At 42.4% G+C, this 21,272-nt stretch overlaps 1 protein-coding gene across 1 annotated transcript in view; it reads right to left on the bottom strand.

Moving 5' to 3' along the window:
• Positions 1-14,473: 14,473 nt before the first annotated feature.
• Positions 14,474-21,272, bottom strand: part of COG2 (component of oligomeric golgi complex 2) — a 128,465-nt gene continuing 121,666 nt past the window's right edge. The window contains exons 16-18 of the mRNA XM_075862463.1: positions 17,874-18,013; positions 17,096-17,273; positions 14,474-14,602 (exon numbers count right to left, since the gene is read on the bottom strand). Coding sequence (XP_075718578.1) covers positions 14,507-14,602; positions 17,096-17,273; positions 17,874-18,013 — 414 coding nt within the window. The 3' untranslated portion in view covers positions 14,474-14,506. The remainder of the gene's footprint in view (positions 14,603-17,095; positions 17,274-17,873; positions 18,014-21,272) is intronic.

The following is a 21,272-nucleotide window of genomic DNA, read 5'->3' as shown; positions in this document are numbered from 1 at the left end:
AAAAAAAATGTGAAGGCGTATACATATATCTTAGCACATGCAGTGTGCAGCTGCATATTTTTTTTTTGTATTTAATTGTTTGACATTTCTAGTATTCCACAGACAGCCCTCCTTAACAGGATTTCTAAATTGCTCTTTTCAGATAAAAAGAGCATCCTGGTGCCTTTTCTCATGGCTGCCAGGTCTATAATTCCTTGTCCTTGAAGGTCTACCCTTTGTCCCATTGTGGAATGGATACAGGAACTGAACCACTCCATGTAAATAGAGGCGCGATCTGTTGAAGATTCTGGAAAGGTCTCTAATTTTACATCTACATGCTACTGCTGGATGTCCTACCAAGAGATCACTAACTTTCAGCAGGTCTTTTTGATTCCTATCCCATCTTCTATCTCTAGGACCAGTGGGATAACCACCTTAATCCCTGGTATCTAGAATGGACTTTTGCCCTCTATTTAAATAGGTATTTGGTCAAAAGTGCTGTTTCTTTTGTGATGTCAGGAACCGATGTTAGATGAGAAGGTCTGGCTCGCAATAAGGGTATGTGCACACGATAGCAGGGATTTACGTGTGAAAAGACAGACTGTTTTCAAGAGAAAACAGCTGCCTCGTTTCACACGTAAATGCTCCACCTTGTATTATGCGAGGCGTCTGTGACGCTCGTAAATCTTGAGCTGCTCTTCATTGAGTTCAATGAAGAACGGCTCAAATTACGTTGCAAAGAAGTATCCTGCATATAATGTATATAAGTGTCCTGCACTTCTTTGCCGAGGCAGTCATTTTACGCGTCGTCGTTTGACAGCTGTCAAACGATGACGCGTAAATTACAGGTCGTCTGCACAGTAAGTCGGCAAACCCATTCAAAAGAATGGGCAGATGTTTGCTGACGTATTGTAGCCCTATTTTCAGGCGTAAAACGAGGCATAATACGCCTCGTTTACGACTGAAAATAGGTCGTGTGAACCCAGCCTAAGCGTTCTCATTCATCCTAAAGGTGTAGGATGGGGTTGAGGTAAGGGGTCTGTGCAGGCCATTGAAGTTCCTCCAAACCAAAACTTCCCAATCCATGTCTTTATAAACATTGCTTAGTGCACATGGCCTCAGTCATGTTGGAAAAGGAAAGGGCTTTCCCCAAACGGTTGCCACAAAATTGGAAGCTACAATTACCCTTAAAGGGCCTAGCCCAAACCCTAAAAAACAACCCCAGAACCAGGGGCGTAACTAGGAAAGACTGGGCCCCATAGCAAACTTTTGACTGGGCCCCCCCCCCCTCTGCTGGGTATCACACAACCCCCCCCCTTGTAGATAGTGCCTCCCTAAAGATTCCACCACACAGCACCCCCCTATAGATAGCACCATACACAGCCCCCTGTAGATAACGCCATACAGCCCCCTCTGTAGATTATGCCATACAGACCCCCCCCCAAAAAAAAAACGGCCTATAGTTTGTCCTACAAAAGACATGCATCCCCTATCCACAGGATAGGGGATACATGTGTGATCGCTGGCAGCGATAAGGAGAACGGGGGACCGAAAGTCCCTCGAAGTTCTCCATGACTAACCTCGGACTTCCGGCGTCTGCGCAGTTCAATAAAAATGAAAGGAGCGCTGGTCACGCATGCGCACAAGCACGACCGGTGCGCAAGTCATTTCCATGGAGCTGCAGACAGACTACGGAAGTCCGAGGTTTGTCATGGAGAACTTAGGGGGGACTTTCGGTCCCCCGTTCTCCTCATCGCTGGGCGTCCCAGCGATCCCACATGTATCCCCTATCCTGTGGTTAGGGGATGCATGTCTTTTGTAGGAACAACCCCTTCAGTGGCGTCGCGCCATAGCGGCTGCTAGCGGAGCCTGCGGCCATGGGAGGGGCCGTGCCGGCGGGTGGCACGGGCCCCCTCATGCTGCAGGCCCCGTAGAAGTCGCTACGGCTTCTATAGCGGTAGTTACGCCACTGCGCATAGGTTTGTACGGCGTAAAACTACAGCTCCCAGCATGGCCGAAACAATGATAAGGATATGCTGGGAGATGCGGTTTCACAAAAAAAAAATCATACCACCATCATCTCGCTGCAGATCATACAGTGACTACAATACTGATTAGAGGCAGAATAAACATTTACATTAAGTGACTCACCGGTGACGTCTCAGATTCTAGTTCTTTTCTTCTCCCTCCGGTTCAGACATCTATGATGGATTTCTCCCGGGCATGACCCATTTCTGCAGTTTTCCGTTTAGATGTCTTCAGCTTCTCACTTTTAAAACATTTCTGCACCTGTAAACAAAGTTAAAATTCTCAACACATCTAAATATAACTGTCACACACACACACCGTGCCCCCTGTAGATAGTGCCCCCTGTAGATAGTGACCTACATAGAAGCCCCTGTAGATAGTGCCCACATATGGACTCCAGAGCTGCAAGGCAATAGTGCTAACCACTGAGCCACCGTGCTGCCCTATATATAGCTTCCCCTATAGTTAGTGCTCCACGTATAGCCCACCTTTGTAGATATTGTCCCACATATAGCCCACCCCCGTAGACTGTGCACTACATATAGCCACCCTGTTGCTAGTGCCCCACAGGTAACCCACCCCTGTATATAGTGTCCCACACATAGCCCACCCCTATAGAAAGTACCCTAAAAAATAGCTCCCCTATAGATAGTGCTCTACATATAGCCCACCCCTGTAGTGTCTCACATATACTGCCCCACATATAGACCCCCCTGTAGATAGTGGCCCACATCCCCACATACAGACCTCCCCTGTAGCTAGTGCCCCACATATAGACCCCCCTGTATATAGTGGCCCACATATAGACCCCCCTGTATATAGTGGCCCACACCCCCACATATAGACCCCCCTGTAGCTACTGCCCCACATATAGACCCCCCTGTAGCTACTGCCCCACATAAAGACGACCCCCCCCCACTATAGATAATGCCATTCACATTTTTATGAGGAAAAAAATATATAAAGTTGACATACTCACATTCTCCGGTTCCCACGCTGTTCACTGGCGATGCAGACATGCTCTCTTCTGAGCATGTCTGCAGGAGCTGAATGAGCGTCCTTCAATGACGCTGATTGGCGGGGCAGAATGACTTGCCCCGCCAATCAGCACCTTCCAAGCATGGAAGCGGCGCGATGATGTCATCGCGCCGCTAGCCAATCAGTGTCATTGTAAGGCACTGGATGGTCAGGCACGGAACATGCCCGGCCATTCAGTGCTAATACATGTATTTGGCTGCCGCTAGCACCGGGGCCCCCTCCGGTGCTAGCGACACCTATAGGAATGAGAGTGCCTGTGTAAGGCTCGGTGGCGCGGGCCCCACAGTAGCGGTGCTACCCCTGTAGCAGCCATAACGGCTGCTAGCGGCGCCACCGGGCATTTGGGAGGGCGTGTCGGCTGGCGGCCCGGGCCCCCTCAAGCCCCGGGCCCCGTAGCAGCCGCTACTACCGCGGTAGTTACGCCACTGCCCAGAACATTATCTCTCTCCACCAATTTTTACAGAAGGCACTATGATTTCCAGTTGGTAGCATTCCTACAGGCATACACCAAACCTAAAATCGTTCATCAGACTTCCTAGGTAGTGAAACATGATTCATCACTCCTGTGAAAACATTCCAGTGACGGCATGCTTTACACCACACCTTAATAATTTGCCTTGATTAATGTCACAAATTAATCTGATTTGCTAGAAAACATTTAAAATATGGTCACGGCCTTACGATCTAAGGGCATAAAAGCTCCTAGTATCGTCAAAATTAAGCCAAATTGGTTTTAATTTTTAAGGCCTTATTCACTCGACCGTGTTCGGTCCGTCATGCACGGACCGCATGTCGGCCGCATTTCCCGGACCAAACACAGTTCGGGGAGCCGGGCTCCTAGCATCATAGTTATGTATAACGCTAGGTGTCCCGGCCTCTCTGCGGGAATACTGTCCCGTACGGTATTCACGCTATACCAAGAGGTCAGCCGCCATTTATCAAATAGCACCGACTTACAAGATACACCAGTCCCTAGCACAGCTCCGTGTCTGATGAAGGTCGATAGTGACCGAAACGTTGCACCAAGCCACTGGCATTTAATTAAAAATACGATTCTTTCAAATTCAAAAATGTGTGCCGATCACTTCTTTCTATGTGATTTGGGTTGGGACCCTATTCATGCACCCATCAAGTTTAGTGCAAGCTGAACTTCTACGCATCTTCGGGAAGGTGTCAATGGGTAACAGAAATGAATGGATCCGCACTATGATCTGCAATTATGGATCAAAATTACGGTCGTGTGCATGTGGCCTTAGTGTTAGTTCTTGGGCGGCCAGTTCCTAGTGACTTATACATGAATAGTTCAATGGACAAAGCGAAAATTGTTGACTTTTTTTGCAAAACTTCTAATGAATAAAATAGTGAAAAATGGGAGACTACATATTTCCTTCCAGCTGGTTTCTGCTAGGGAATATAGATTTTTTAACTCAGTTTTCTGGTAAACCATTTATGACAATATTTCCTGCACACCAATTTAGACCTAGCCCATGTACACCGATTAATCATACCATTAAACCCATCTGTCTAAGATCCCCCTTGTGCCTCCAAAACAGCTCTGCCCCTTCAAGGCATGGACTCCACAAGACTTCTAAAGGTGTCCTGTAGAATATGGCACCATGACATTAGTAGCAGATCCTTTGTCCTATAAGTTTGATGTGGGTCCTCTACGGATTGGACTTGTTTTTCCAGCACTATTCACAGATGCTAAAACCGAATTGAGATCCGAGAATTTGGAGGCCAAGTCAACACCTTGAACTCTTTGTCATGTTTCTCAAGCCTTCCCTGAATAATTTTTGCTGTCTCTCATGGCACAAGATCTTGCTGAAAGAGGCTATTGCCAATCAGGAATACTGTTGCCATAAAGACTTGTACTTGGTATGCAACAATGTTTAGGTACGTAGTATGTGTCACATGAATTCCAGGACCCAAGATTTCCCAGCAAAACATTACCCATAGCATAACACTGCTTCTGCCAGCTTGCTTTCTTACCTTCGTTCATCCTGGTAACATTTCTACTCCAGGTAGTCGAAGCATGCGCACCCAGACATCCATATGTGAAAGAAAACGTGATTCATCGGACCAGGCCACCTTCTTCTATTGCTCCAGATCTGACGCTCACATGCCCATTGTTGACGCTGTCGGGGTGGACAGCGGTTAGCATGGGCACGCTGACAGATCTGCGGCTATGCAGCTCCAAACTTAGCAAGCTGCGATGCACCGTGTTCCGACACCTTTCCATCATACACAGTATTAACTACAGTAGCTCTTCTGTGGGATCGAACCAGATGGGTTAGCTAGTGCTTCCCTCGTGCATCAATAACCCTTTGGCGCCCATGACCCTGTCATCGGTTCACTGGTTGTCCTCCCTTAGTAAACTCTTGTTAGGTACTAACCAATGCATACCAGGAACACCCTACAAGACCTGACATTTTGGAGAGGTCCTGACCCAGTCAAGCCATCACAATTTGACCCTTGTCAAAGACTCTAAGATCCTTACAATTGCCCATTTTTCCTGCTTCCAACAGATCACCTTCAAGAACGGACTATTCACTTATCCCACCCCTTCACCGGTGCTATTGTAAGATAATTATCATTGTTATTCACGTTACCCGTCAGTGGTTTTAATGTTAAGGCTGATTGGTGTATATTTTTTATTAACAAGGACCTATTTAAAGCAGCATAGTGTTTCTGTGAATCCAGCTCTGGGTTGATAGTTAAACACTTACTAGAAGCAGCTGCAACATCTCTGTGCATCAGACACCCCCCCCCCTCCAAAGACAAGGGCTGCAGCTAAAAAACGGATCTTTAAGTGATAATTGGTCTTTATCACTGCCTCATTGAAGACTGATTTCTCCAGTGAATTGAAATTGAGCGATCTGTTACAGTGCCTTAACACACTGTGATAATGATTTCGATTCAGTGATATCTCGCTTGCGTGACTCTTTGATACTGGTCTTGGAAAAAAAAGGACAACATGTGTTTTCATCTGATAATTCCTCAATAATGCGATGAAATTGTAATCATAGTCAAATTGTACAGAGACAAAGCACCAAAGCCTAGATAGATAGTTGAATTGCCAGACCATTGAACGATTGCACTTACACACAGCGAGTTGCGGATCTTCCGATCAAAATTCTTGCCACACCTGAAGATCTGTAATTGTGATATCAATTGTCGAAAATGGTCTATGAGCATTTACGCATTGAGACTTTTTACTATCAGCACATGAGACAGGGGAAGAGAAAAAAAAGCGTCTAAGTGGATAGAGGTATTTTTCTGTAATAATATACACTGAATGGCTAAAAGTATGTGGGCAGCCAATACCCATTGCAAACAGGTGCATAAAGTTAAGAACACAGCAATGCAATCCCCATAGACAAACATTGTTTGTAGTATGTATGATACCGCAGAGTTCAATGTATTAAAACGAGGCACTGTCATAGAATGCCACCTTTGCCTTAAGTGAGTTTGTGAAATTTCTCATATGCAACATCTGCCCTGGTCAACTGTTTATTAGGGATAATGATCCCCGCTACTACATCTACCAGTTTAGGCATTGGTCGGTTCATTCTGTAGCTCTGGCATCCGGTCACCAAGGTGATGCCACAGCTCACTACTCTGCGCTGTGCACAACTCTACCGTGGGATCGAGACCTTGCCTCCTGATTACTGGACCTGATGTTGTTTGCCTGTTACTGACCCGGATCTGTTTGACCATAATACTGTTCAAAACTGCCATCTGCAGCCTGACAGTCTATTGGGACCTGTCCTGGGGACAGCAACCTCTGAATCTTACAGCCACAGTCAATACCTCCTTGCGGGGTTATGGGTGAAGGACAGGAGACTCCTTAGACTCCATGCCGCAGATCAGTGTGCTTCAATTTATTAAAGGCTTCAGGAATTCATCCTTGCCTACCGCTGAACTTCACATGGACTGAAGGGAAACTACTTCTCTGACAAGTCTGTATGGTGTCACTGAAGTCTGGACTTGATATAACACAGTGGACCAACACCAGCAGATGACATGGCTCCCCAAACCATCACTGACTGTGGAAACTTCACACTGGATCGCAAGCAACTTGGATTGAGTGCCTCTCCACTCTTCCTCCAGACTCTGGGAGCTTGATTACCAAATGAAATGCAAAATTTACTTTCATCTGAAAACAGGACTTTGGTGCACTGTGTTATATCAAGTCCAGAGTCAACGCAGCTGTCTACCAGGAAATTTTAGAGCACTTCATGCTTCCCTCTAAAAAAGTACCAATACCTGCTTTAATAACCACAGTATTACTGTGCTTGATTGGCTAACAAACTTACCTTACCTAAACCCCATAGACAGTCTATAGGGTATTGTCAAGAGGAAGATGAGACACCAGACCCAACAATGCAGGCAAGCTGAAGGCCGCTATCAAAGCAACCTGGGCTTCCATAACACCTCAGCAGTGCCACAGGCTGATCGCCTCCATGACCAAGTATTGAGTGCATATACTGTACATGATTTTTAGTAGGCCTACATTTCAGTATTAAAAATCATTTTTGAAATTGGGCTTATATAATATTCTAATTTTCTGAGACACAAGAAAGAAAAAAATGCTGGAAAAAGATCACTGTGAATGAATCTACATAATATATTGAGTTTCACTTTTTGAATTGAATCACTGAAATTGACTTCTTGATGATATTCTAATTCATTGAGGACTAGTGTATATTATATATACATTTATGTATTTATATGAACGAACACACACACACACACACACACACACACACGCACACACACACACACACACACACACACACACACACGCACACACACACACACACACACACACACACACACACGTGTTAAAAAATAAAGCAGTCCAACATCATTACCCAGATAAATCAATGTTTTTGGTAGAAGTGATATTTCTACATAGCAAATAATTTACTTGGTGTAGAAGAAAAAAAAACAGACCCAACAATTAGGACTTGCATGCTGATAATTCTGAGTAATTGAATAATTAATTGAAAGGGGCTTGTTCAAAATAATAGCAGTGAGGAGTTAAATTGGTGAAGTCCTTCATTCTGTGGAATAACAGGTGTAAATTTTGTCCCTCTTTAAGGTAGGAGGGTTGCAAATGTTGCACCTGTTGGTTGTAGTGCATTTCCTTCTGAAATACTGGGGAAAATGGGTCGTTCTGATGAAAAACGTACTAGAGAGGGAAAAAACAGAGAAGTGCAGCAAATTATACACCGCGTTCCAAATTATTATGCAAATGTTATTTTTCGCTGATTTTCCTAAATAGTCGATGCAAATGACAGTCAGTATAATCTTCAAGCCATCAACCGTTGGAGTATAATGCGAATTTTATTGAACAAATTTCCTAATAACATTTTTTTTTTAGAAGTAAAAAACTCAAAATGCACTGTTTCAAATTATTATGCACAACAGAGATCAAAACATTTTAAAGGTTGTAAAGAGAACTAAAATGGTAATTTGTTGAATTTGCAGCATCAGGAGGTCATATATACAGAAATCAAAAGCTCTTTCAATCCAAAAAAACTTAGCAGGCCAAGTTACATGTTAACATAGGACCCCTTATTTGTTATCACCTTCACAATTCTTGCATCCATTGAATTTGTGAGTATTTGGACAGTTTCTGCTTGAATATCTTTGCAGGATGTCAGAATAACCTCCCAGAGCTTTTGTTTTGATGGGAACTGCCTCCCACCCTCATAGATATTTTGCTTGAGGATGCTCCAAATGTTCTCAATAGGGTTGAGGTCAGGGGAACATGGGGGCCACACCATGAGTTTCTCTCCTTTTAGGTCCATAGCAGCCAATGACACAGAGGTATTCTTTGCAGCATGAGATGGTGCATTGTCATGCATGAAGATAATTTTGCTACGGAAGGCACGGTTCTTCTTTTTGTACCACGGAAGAAAGTGGTCAGTCAAACTCTACGGACTTTGAGGTTATTTTCACAACGTCAGGGACCCTAAAAGGGGCCTACCAGCTCTCTCCCCATGATTCCAGCCCAAAACATGACTCCGCCACCTCCTTGCTGATGTTGCAGCCTTGTTGGGACATGGTGGCCATTCACAAACCATCCACTACTCCATCCATCTGGACCATCCAGGGTTGCACGGCACTCATCAGTAAACACCACGGTTTGAAAATTAGTCTTCATGTATTTCTGAGGCCACTGCAACCGTTTCTGCTTGTGAGCATTGTTTAGGGGTGGCCGAATAATAGCATTATGTACACTTGCAAACCTCTGGAGGATCCTACACCTTGAGGTTAGCGGGACTGCAGAGGCACCAGCAGCTTCAAATACCTGTTTGCTGCTTTGCAATGGCATTTTAGCAGCTGCTCTCCTAATCCTATTAATTTGTCTGGCAGAAACCTTCCTCATTATGCCTTTATCTGAATGAACCCGTCTGTGCTCTGAATCAGCCAGAAATCTTTTCACAGTACGATGATCACACCTAAGTTTTCTTGAAATATCCAATGTTTTCATACCTTGTCCAAGGTACTGCACTATTTCACGCTTTTCGGTAGCAGAGAGATCCTTTCTTCCCATATTGCTTGAAACCTGTGGCCTGCTTAATAATGTGGAACATCCTTCTTAAGTTGTTTTCCTTTGATTGGGCACACCTGGCAAACTAATTATCACAGGTGTCTGAGATTGATTACAATGATCCAAAGAGCCCTAAGACACAATACCATCCATGAGTTTAATTGAAAAACTAATAATTAAATGTTTATGACACTGTGCATAATAATTTGGAACACGGTGTAGGCTGCTCAGCTAAAATGATCCCAAATGCCTTGAAGTGGCAACCAAAGCCTGAAACATGCGGAAGGAAGAGGAGTACTGTTCGAATGGATTGAAGAATAGCCAAAATGGCAAAGGCTCAGCCAATGACCACCTCCAGAAAGATCAAAGATCCGAAGTTACCAGTGAGTACTGCTACAATCAGAAGACGATTAAGTGGAGCTGAGATACCAGCAAGAATTCCCCCGCAAAGTCCCGTTGTTGAAAAAAAGACATGTTCTCAATAGGTTAAAATTTGCCAAGGAACACATTGACTGGCCCAAAGAGAAATGGTGCAACATGTTGTGGAGTGATGAAAGCAAAATTGTTCTTTTTGGGTCTAGTGTCCGTAGACACTATGTCAGACGACCCCCGAGCACTGAATTCAAGCCAGCATGGTGCTGCAAAAATCAGGATATGGTGATGTTTCTAATACCATGTTGTTGGTGCCTATTTATCACATACAAGGGATCATGGATCAGTTTGAATATATCAAAACACTTGAGGAGATCATGTTGCCCTAGCAAGAAGAAATGCCCTTGAAATGGGTATTTCAACATGACAATGACCCAAAACACATCAGTAAGCGAACATCTTGGTTACAGACAAACAGGATTGAGGTAATGGAGTGGCCAGCCCAATCCCCTGACCTCAATCCCATAGAGAACTTGTGGGGTGACACAAAAAATGCAGTTTACGAGGCAAAACCCAAAAATGCAGAAGAACTGTGGAATGTCGTCCAATCTTCCTGGACTGGAATACCCGTTCAGAGGTGCCAGAAGTTGGTCGACTCCATGCAGCACAGATGTCAAGCAGTTCTCAAAAACAATAGCTATGCAACTAAATATTAGTTCAGTGAAATCTGAAACATTTTTTAACTTTATACATTAAATTTTTGAGTTTTTAAAGAAAAATGTCTGTCTATCAATGTCCTATGAGCCATGGCTGAAGAAATACAGCCCTGGCTATGGTAAATCGCTCCAGGCAAAACAAGACAAGACAATTAGAAATTGTCTTGCCTTGTTTACGAAGGGAAGAAAGGAGAATCTGCCTTTGATCTCCTGTCTCCCCACTCTGGGGGGGGCCGAAGATGTAATTGGGAACACATCATGTGATGTGTTCCCACGTCCCCACTAATTACTCTACCCCCCCCCCAGTGCGATCATGAGTTGGCCTGTGATGTCATATCACCGCGCCAACCCATGTGAGCTGGGCGCGAGCAGCACTAATGTGCCTGCACCTGGCTCAGGAGCAAGCGCACCCATGCTGGGCTTAAAATGCCCAGCGCCAGTATGCTAGCTCTCTTTGCCTGCTCCCACCACCAACGGAGGACATCTGCCCTGCTCGGACGCTCACCGCCACCAACAATCCCCATGACGAGCATTAAGTATCCTCCTCTCCCCCACGTGCAGCAGCAGCTGCACTTAATTCCCCTCTCTCTCTCATGGACAACGAGAATTAGCTGGTTAACCCTTTACCTCCGCTATAGCTGGTTAACCCATACCTACCCCCCCCTAGCTGGTATTTAAACCCTACTTTACCCCTGGTCACATTAACCCTTCCCTGAACTACATGCACATCCCCCGGTAACCCTTACCTCCCCTAGCTGGTAACCCCCATTTCCCCCCTGGTATTACATTTCCCTGGTTCTGCACATTAACCCTTTACGTTACTACACATTCTCCTGGTCCTGCATATTCCCCTGGTCCTGCATATTCCCCTGGTACTTAAAGAGGCTCTGTCACCAGATTTTGCAACCCCTATCTGCTATTGCAGCAGATAGGCGCTGCAATGTAGATTACAGTAACGTTTTTATTTTTAAAAAACGAGCATTTTTGGCCAAGTTATGGCCATTTTTATATTTATGCAAATGAGGCTTGCAAAAGTACAACTGGGCGTGTTGAAAAGTAAAACTACAACAGGGCGTGTATTATGTGCGTACATCGGGGCGTGTTTACTACTTTTACTAGCTGGGCGTTCTGATGAGAAGTATGATCCACTTCTCTTCACAACGCCCAGCTTCTGGCAGTGCAGATCTGTGACGTCACTCACAGGTCCTGCATCGTGTCGGCTACAGTTGATTCTGCAGCAGCATCAGCGTTTGCAGGTAAGTAGCTACATCGATTTACCTGCAAACGCCGATGCTACTGCAGAATCATCTGTAGCCTCTGGTGCCGGCTCGTCTGACACGATGCAGGACCTGGGGAAGTGACGTCACAGCGTGATCTCTCGAGAACACGGCTGTGTCTGCACTGCCAGAAGCTGGGCGTTCTGAAGAGAAGTGGATGATACTTCTCGTCAGAAAGCCCAGCTAGTAAAAGTAGTAAACACGCCCCGATGTACGCACATAATACACGCCCAGCTGTACTTTTACTTTTCAACACGCCCAGTTGTACTTTTGCAAGCCTCATTTGCATAAATACAAAAATGGCCATAACTTGGCCAAAAATGCTCGTGTTTTTTAAAAATAAAAACGTTACTGTAATCTACATTGCAGCGCCCATCTGCTGCAATAGCAGATAGGGGTTGCAAAATTTGGTGTCAGAGCCTCTTTAACCTCACTAGCCTACACTTTTCCCTTGGTATTTAACCCTTCATTTCCCCTAGACAAACCTCTCTATTAAACCGAACTGTACAAATTTATCCATTAGTAACAGGGACAGTTAGAGTCAGGTGGGGGCGGGACACAGAAGCAAGTATGAGTGTACTGTATTTTATCTCGAAACCAAAGAATGGGTATGTATAAGGCAAAAACCAATAAGTCATGGAATAGCTATGTGAATATCCAAAATATATTTTATTTGATTAGAACTCAGTATGCTATGCAGAGATTAAAAACTTTTAAAAACGGCATCGAGAATGCCATATACAAGTCAATGGGAAGGGGAGACAGACCACCATGATAAGTGGCAAACAAAGTAGTAACTCCCACTCACTCACCTAAACCCCTAGAGCAGACGTTCGAATGCCAAAGAAAAAGGAACAAGGACTAAAATGTTGCATCAAAATTAGCATGAGATCAGCATGTCCTGTGTGAGAACCGTTTTAGGGGAGAGGGAGGAAGAGAAAGAGCCCCACGCGTATCGCAAACAAGTGGCTTCCTCAGGGGTCGAACGTCTGCTCTAGGGGTTTAGGTGAGTGAGTGGAAGTTACTACTTTGTTTGCCACTTATCATGGTGGTCTGTCTCCCCTTCCCATTGACTTGTATATGGCATTCTCTATGCCGTTTTTAACCTCTGCTAGCATACTTAGTTCTAATCAAATAAAATATATTTTGGACATTCACATAGCTATTCCATGACTTATTGGTTTTTGCCTTATACATACCCATTCTTTGGTTTCGAGTTACTGTGTTTCACAGGGTATGTGGCAGTATAAATGCAGTGCCTGCCTTAGACATTTTTGTACTGTATTTTATATGTATGTTTTGATACGTGGGTGGGTATTAGGATAGTATTGTAATATATTGTATTAATACTATGCCATGTGTAACGTCAGTGTACTTAATACATATTAATACTATACCGTGACTATATATTTTGTGTATTTGGTGTTTTAATAGCGGAGCGTGATTATTGTTCATAGTAAACCTTTACTTACTATACAATTGTGTCATGAATCACCACGTACACACACACACACACTTAGCTAATAAGGCAAATGGATAAGCGTAATACAAAGGAAATGTGGGAAAGCTAGGCATAAGCCTAGTGACCCTAATAACAGGAGGTAGTAATAGTGGGTGACACTAGCCAGTGAACACCAGTAAATACGAGCCATTTTATAGGCCGCAAATCGATATTAATGCTGCAAGGCTGTAATATAGAGTTGGGGCCCAACATGCCTATGGTTTTGAAATGGGATATTCAACAAGCAAGGTGTAACGGTCCGGCGTCCACTTACTGTACTTTTAGCCATATAGTGCATATTACAAAGTTTCTTATCTACGCTTGTACTATTGATTTATGGGAAACATTTAAATGACAGGTACTCTTTAAAAAGGAGACAAATGTCTCTTTTAGATAACTACACAGTGCGCAATATTCTTGTGTACACCACCTTAAATGGGAAGCACGAATGTTTCTGGCATAGCCAAAATGTTTCACTGTATTTCTGTATGTGTATACAACAGGAAAAGTTTAACAAAATAGTAAAAAATGTTTCAATTTATTTATTTGTGCAAGTTCTAAAAAGACTAGCATAAGGACATTAACCTTTAAATTATACATGAACATGGACCCACATGGATTACAAAATAAATATTAAATGATTTTTTATTTTTTTTATAAGATCAATAATATCTACCATAAATATCTTAACTGGTGTGGGTCTGGCTGCTGGGACCTATGCCAATCTAAAGAATAGGGGTAACCCTCCTCCTGGCAGAGAGGTTCGCACCTTTGCACAGTTCCTTTCCATTATATTGAATGGGGGGTGGAATGGAAAGAGCAGACATTTCTGTGCAGAAAGATAAAATATACTGTATAATCATTTGTTTCCACTGCTAAAAACTGATGGTTATAGATACATTAGTTTGGCAATTTTAGTTAGATCTGTCTTGTGATTAGGGGCCCAGGAAAATAGAAAACCTGTTAAGTACCAAATAATTAAAAAAGTTTACATAGATCATTGTAGTTTAACAATCACATTTTAATATTTGCTTTATTCCATTATGATTTGCTCCCTGGCGGCTTGAACCAACTCTATAAGAGCAGCAAAGCTTTTTAAGTCGTCCGTACACAATCCAAAATTTTGAATCTAAATAGGGAAACAAAAAAAATTAAGATTATTAACCTAAGCACATACAATATATTTTTTGTGTAAAACACTCCTGCCTATAAAGTGCTTTTTTTCCCCTGAATTACTGTCATTTCTACTGCAAATTTACGAATAAATTTACAACATTCTAGACAAACTGGCACTGATTGGACAGTGTCAGACTGTGTAAGGACACAGACACTTTATTCAATGTATTCAGGGACAGCACAATGCCTGTGAGTCATAAGAAAATAAGTTCCAGATTTTATTTTATGGGGAAGTAAATGAAACGAGAGAGCTGTCAGGTCCTCTTTAAGGTGGGGCATTTTCCTCTGTAAGGCACCATGCATAAGTCGTGCAGTAATTACAGTCAGTAAATACTGCACGGATGGGCAGCGGAGTATCAGTCTTCATTGGCCCCGATACCCCTGAAGACGCTACATCCGTAGTGAAACATGTCGGAGGGGCTTCTTCCTAAATTTTAATACATGTCCCTGCTGAATCTTTAGAATTTAACTGTGGTTTTGAGTGTTGCGTTCTGCAGCCGTCGGCACTCCATGTCCCCACAATAGAGTCTTCATACATTGCACTACGCTGATCCTTGTCAGCAATGGACTTGAACTTTTAATCTTTATGTAGTATGTTCCTTGTTATATATTCAATAAAGACTTTGTTATTTTGTCCAGTGATAGTTGGAAAACAGGGCTTTTTGCCGGCAGGCATTTCTCTGTATTGAAATGTATTGTGCCCACCAACTATTAGGGTCCTTCCCTTTGGTGCTTGCTCATACCTCTTTTAATACACGACAATATCTTGCTGGCCTTAGAAGCAGCTGATTGACATTGCATGTAGTTATCTAGTCTATGATCTACAAGTACACCCAGATCCTTCTCAATAAGTGACTCCCCCAGTGTAGCTCCCCCTAGGACATATGATGCATGCAGGTTGTTGGTTCCCAGATACATAACTTTACATTAAACCTCATTTGCCAAGAGGATGCCCAAACACTTAGTGTGTCAAAATCAGCTTGCAATTTACGAACATCTTTCATAGACTGAACAATACTACATAGCTTGGTGTCATCTGCAAAAATATAAATAGTGCTATTAATCCCATCCTCTATATCATTAATAAATAAGTTGAATAATAGTGGTCCCAGCACTGAACCCTGGGGTACACCACTTATAACCTGGCACCAATCAGAGTGGGAATCATTGACCACAACTCTCTGGATACAGTCCTTGAGCAAATTTTCAATCCAATTACAAACTATACTATCTAAACCTATAGTCCTTAATTTACCCATTAGACGTCTGAGGGACAGTGTCAAACGCCTTTGCCCAAAAACACTATATCCACAGTGGCCCATCTGTCTAGGTTTCTACTCACTTCTTCATGAAATCAAATCAGGTTGGTTTGACAAATTCTGTCCTCAGTAAAACCGTGCTGGCTGTCACTTATAATACTATTTTTCTTCTCTCGATCCCCTGTGACCAACTCCCCATTACCACTATTTAGGGTTCCTACAAGTTCAGACCTTGGCTTTTATTGCATTTATATACATGAAGAATTTTTGGGGATTTGTGTGCAAATGTACCATTAACTAAAAAAAAACTAAAAAAATGCAATCTCTAGGGTTAGACAGAGTACGTGTACCATGCATTCCATAAGAATAAATGGACAATCACACAATACTGTAATTATGGCTATGGCTTCACAGCAGTTACATTGTGTAAAAATATATGGATGATAAGTTAAGGGGTTTGTAAACCTCTCGGTACCTTTTAAAAAATTTTTTTATGTATTATGGCAAAAGAACATTTCTAATATATTATTATTAAAAATGTTGCTTACTTCTAGAGATGCAGTTTCTATGCATTAGTTTTATATAGAAGCTGCATCTCGGCGCTTTAAGCCTTTAAAGGCTTAGATAGCTGTTTTGTAACTATGCTTAATGGGTTTCCTGCGCACATATAAATTAAGTTGTGCGGCTCCAAAATGGCAAAATAAAATTTATTTTATCTGGCAAAAAAACAAAAACAAATATAGAAAATATTTGCTCATATTTAGTTATTTTTGTTCATATTTTTTTTTTCAAAATAATTTTTACTTTTTGAGACACATCTGCTCTATATTCGGTATACAGAGCAGCTCTATCTTTTGCTGAATCGTACGAGTCTCTGACACGTAGGATCCACCTGTTATCCATCATATCTAAGTTCATAACTTAGATGTGATAGATTACATACAGGTGAATCCTGTGTGTCAGAGGCACAAAGGACCCGCTGACACTGAACACGTCAGGTTTGCGGGACTGACTGATTCAGTTCTTACGAACAATACAGCTGCTCTGTATACAGAACAGCTGTATTTCAAAAAGTTTAATTATTTTTAATAAAAACGAATTATAAAATTGCACCAAACACAGATTGACCTTATTTAAAAAAAAAATCCAGTTCAAAAGGTGTACGCCTTTAAACGTAATTTGCATACCTGATTTACATAATATTCCACATCAAGAGATAACTGAAGTCTGATTTTGTTGTCATCAGTTATTCCACCATTGGTAGTATTACTGGACATTGTAGTTTTACGAGCTTGTTTCAGTCTTTTCAGACTTTCTTCCATTTTCTTAACAGAACTGAGAACATCAGACACAGTCTCATAATACCTGTAAAACACATATAATCCATTGTCTGTTAATACCATTATTGCACAGGACCGACCATATAAACAACCAATATATCAAAAAAGGGCAAGATGCCAATTATACACCAATTTACTAAACAAAGTGCACATATTGGACTCTTGGTAAGAGTTGTCCAATCATTGGCTAGAGGCCTCTTTACAATCCTAAAAATTTACTATTCCTAATCTCAGCTGACCCAGGAGCAGATCCATCCCCATTAAGGTTCATTCAGACGAGCGTGTTCCGCATCAGTGTGCTGTCCGTTGAAATAACTGACAGCACATGGACCCATGCAAGTCAATAGGGCTATTCAGACATGCACGATTCTTCCCGCAGCGAGTGTCCATTGCGTGAAACTCACTGCATGTCCTATTTTGGTCTCTTTTTGCGGAATCATGGACATGAAAAACGGATGTCACACGCAAAGCACATTGATGCAGAAATGGAAAGCACACTGATGGCACACAGACATGAAATACGGTCCGTTTTTGCGAATGGAAACCGAACACAAGGTTTAGTAGTTTCCACCCATTTGGTCACAAATTCTTTCCTTACATATTTTCGATATGCTAGTTTACTCACTTGTGTGTACATTCAGAGAGGGCTCCTTTCAGCCATTCTTGTCTGGTTGCTACTTTCACTTTATTTCCATACTCATGCTGAAGTTGGCACAGTGGCTTGAGAGCATTGTCCACATAGGAAGACGCTTTCGTAGGCACCTCCTACAAATCACAATATACATTTATTTACCACAGACACCTTAGAAAACATAATTCCAATATTTTCATTAAAAGAGGATTTACCAGAAAGAAATAAAAGAAAGGTTGTAGTGAACAGTAAACACATCAAATCTATTTCTTACCTCTATGATGACATGTGATCACTTTAATTTACAGACACTGAACCTAAAGGCCACATTACACGGCCCAATAAACCTTCTTATGAACGCTCGTTCTCAATCACTGCCCTGTGTAAACAAAGCAGCGATTAGCCAACAAACGAGCAAATGTTCGTTCGTTGGCTGATCACATCTTTTATGTAGCCTGCAAAATCATTGTTGTCGGCAGCAAATCTCATCATGTAAAAAGGGGATTTGCTGCTGACAATGATACAATATGATGGAGACTGAACGATCATATTAATGATCATTCGTCCCCATACAGTATAGCATCGGCCTGTGTAAAAGCGCCTGTTAAATCGGTGATCGGCACTTGTTATGGGCAGAAATCTGCCCGTGTAAACCCACCCTAGGCTAGATTCCAACTGTGTAATTTGGTGGTGCATTTTTTTGCAATTTTTAAACCTCTATCGCTAGATGTTATATTTGTTAAAAAGAGATTTTATGAAATTCATTTATTGTACAGAAACACTGTACTTGTTGTCCAACGCAACCACAGCTCAGGTTTCCTTTTCTGCTCATTCCCGCAAACCGCTACTATTACGGCATAATGATGCACGCATCATCCCTTGTGGGTGCCGGCCATGACGGTCAGGATTATAGATAAAGCCAATCCCAGCGGGAATTTTTTTTACCCTTTCACTGCAGTGATATTTTTCACACTTTTGACATACATAAAGAATACCCGAATTATAAAATAATCATATTATACTAGCACACTCACATATTTTCTGAAAGTAGATACCTGACAAATTCTCAAAATGGCACCCGGCACTTTAAACCCATGCATGCAATTTTGCATCAAAGCTTAACATTGTGTAAAAAATGCATAAAAATTCATGCTTGTGGCTAAACGTCTGACCCAAGCAGAGCCTGAGACGAACATCATCTCCTAAAAATAAAAGTTCAAGATGTGCAGAGTTCATACATGCCGTTATGCCTATGTCTACATGCAAATATCTTCACAAAATCATCAGCTGAAGAGACCAAAAATCTTCATGCCCAGTTCCCAGTAAACATTTGAGTCACGGAGTCAACAAATTGTCTATTTAGGCGATGGGGTGCAACTTCTCATACCTGACCCCCCTAAAATGTATCACTGAGTTAGCACATACCCTCTCTGACTGGTAAGAGGAGTGATAACAAAGAAAAGTTCCTGTATCAACCCCCTGGGGTCACTGGAGGGCTGTACAGGGGAGAGATGACATGAACAAGCTTTGTTCTTTCTTTCTGCTGTCACTTACACCTTTGAGACAGACAGACAGAGACAGACAGACAGACAGACAGACAGACAGACACAGAGAGACAAACAGAGACACACACACACACACACACTAAAACTATTCCCCTTCAAATTAGTGACGTGCCCCAAATATTGCACCTAGCTTTAATCCTGAAATGAATTGAAAGTTAAGATTCTGTGCCTTAATACGATACCAAGATCTAGCTCTTTTATTCTAGTAGAGGCAAGCGTTTAAATTCATAATGTATTACACAAGTCTTTGGCAGTGAAAAAGTTAACCTATTATAGTACATATGCAGTTGTTAGGGCATAGCTTAATATGTCCAAACAACAGGGAATATGGTAAGACAGCCAATAAAATTTCTGATCAGAAGTTTCTCTTATCTCCGCTGTTAGAGTGGCGCTTCGGCTATGTACAGGGTTGCCAACCATCCGGAAAATTTACGGACAGTCCACAAAAATCCGGTGTTTTTTTTCTGCCGTCAGAAAAAAACCCACTGTTCGGGATTTCTTCCATTCCCTCCGATAATTTGCACTGCGCATGCACCAAAATTTACATGCGCGGACTCAGTGCTAACAAGGAAATCGGGTCCACCCCCCCGCAGCCGGCAATTAGGGTGAGACAGGAGAGTGGACTTGGAAAAGCTGTGGAGGAGCGTATGACAGTCTGTGACAGACCGTCATTGGGTCGGTGCCAGTGAGTCAACTGGTCCTGACCTCGAGTTACGTCACAACCTCAGATCAGACCGAGACCAGGCCGGTTGGTGCGGTGGATTAAGTGTCAGACTCACGAATCCCAGCCCCGCTTGTAGCTGTCCCATGCTACTTAAGCGTGGGAAAGCTACAAGCGGGGCTGGGATTGGTGAGTCTCACAGTCACTCCCAGTACATACTGCATGCAGCGGCAGCCAGTCTGACTTGGAGTCTCACTCTGACCAGTTACGACCACCACAAGGCTGACATACCTCGCCGGCGGGAGAGACGGACAGTGCCCGCCGTTACTGAATTGACCACCCTACTACTACTACTTGGCAAGTTTACTTTTCATAAGGTGGCCTTAGTGCTCCGACTGACTTGTACTAGTTGGAAGGCTTATATGGAAAGTTTATTATAACACTGTCAAAAAGTATTGAGTATCACAGTCTCTGTAGTGTAGTGGTTAACACATTTGCAGCACAAGTTTTTTGTTTATTATTATTAATATCTCAATTGTATTACTTTAATTCAACTTGAGTTGTGCCCATACTCATCTTTACTATTCCACTCGTGTGATCACTTATAAAAAGGTGTTACCTATGCTCTTTATTATCACTTACTCTTCATTTTGTAATGTGTCCGTAAAATTTTTGGTCTATCCGGGATTTTTAGCTCAGTTGTCCACAAATTACTGAAGGTTGGCAACCCTGGCTGTGTATTACAGTCGTTGTCCTGATCACAGGGGCATACCTGCATTGCCTGCGTGATCAGCATGTTTTTTTTCCACTACACCTGGATGCAACATTAGAATATATTCATAGATTGCAGATTTGTTGCATACATTTCTGTGATTGAAAATACGTTCCATATATCAGAGTGGGGTTGATTCTGCAGCAAGCACATGGATTTTAACAAATCCCATTCAGATCTATGGAACAATTGCAGATATGTCTGCAACAAATCTATGTGAACACAGTAAAATTTTCCCTTTAAAAGAAAAATTACGAAATATTGAATTTTGACAATTGTAACAAAAAACCAACAACCTGATAAACCACTTGTCTAGTGTTCATATGCGGATAGATTGATTTTTACTGCATCATTTTATCTTTAGTCAACATTATATTAATCTAAGTAGGCCACAA

Source organism: Rhinoderma darwinii, chromosome 4 (assembly GCF_050947455.1).
Source record: "Rhinoderma darwinii isolate aRhiDar2 chromosome 4, aRhiDar2.hap1, whole genome shotgun sequence".
In the NCBI taxonomy this organism is placed as follows: Eukaryota; Metazoa; Chordata; class Amphibia; order Anura; family Rhinodermatidae; genus Rhinoderma; species Rhinoderma darwinii.
This window is presented reverse-complemented; position numbering and strand designations above follow the sequence as displayed.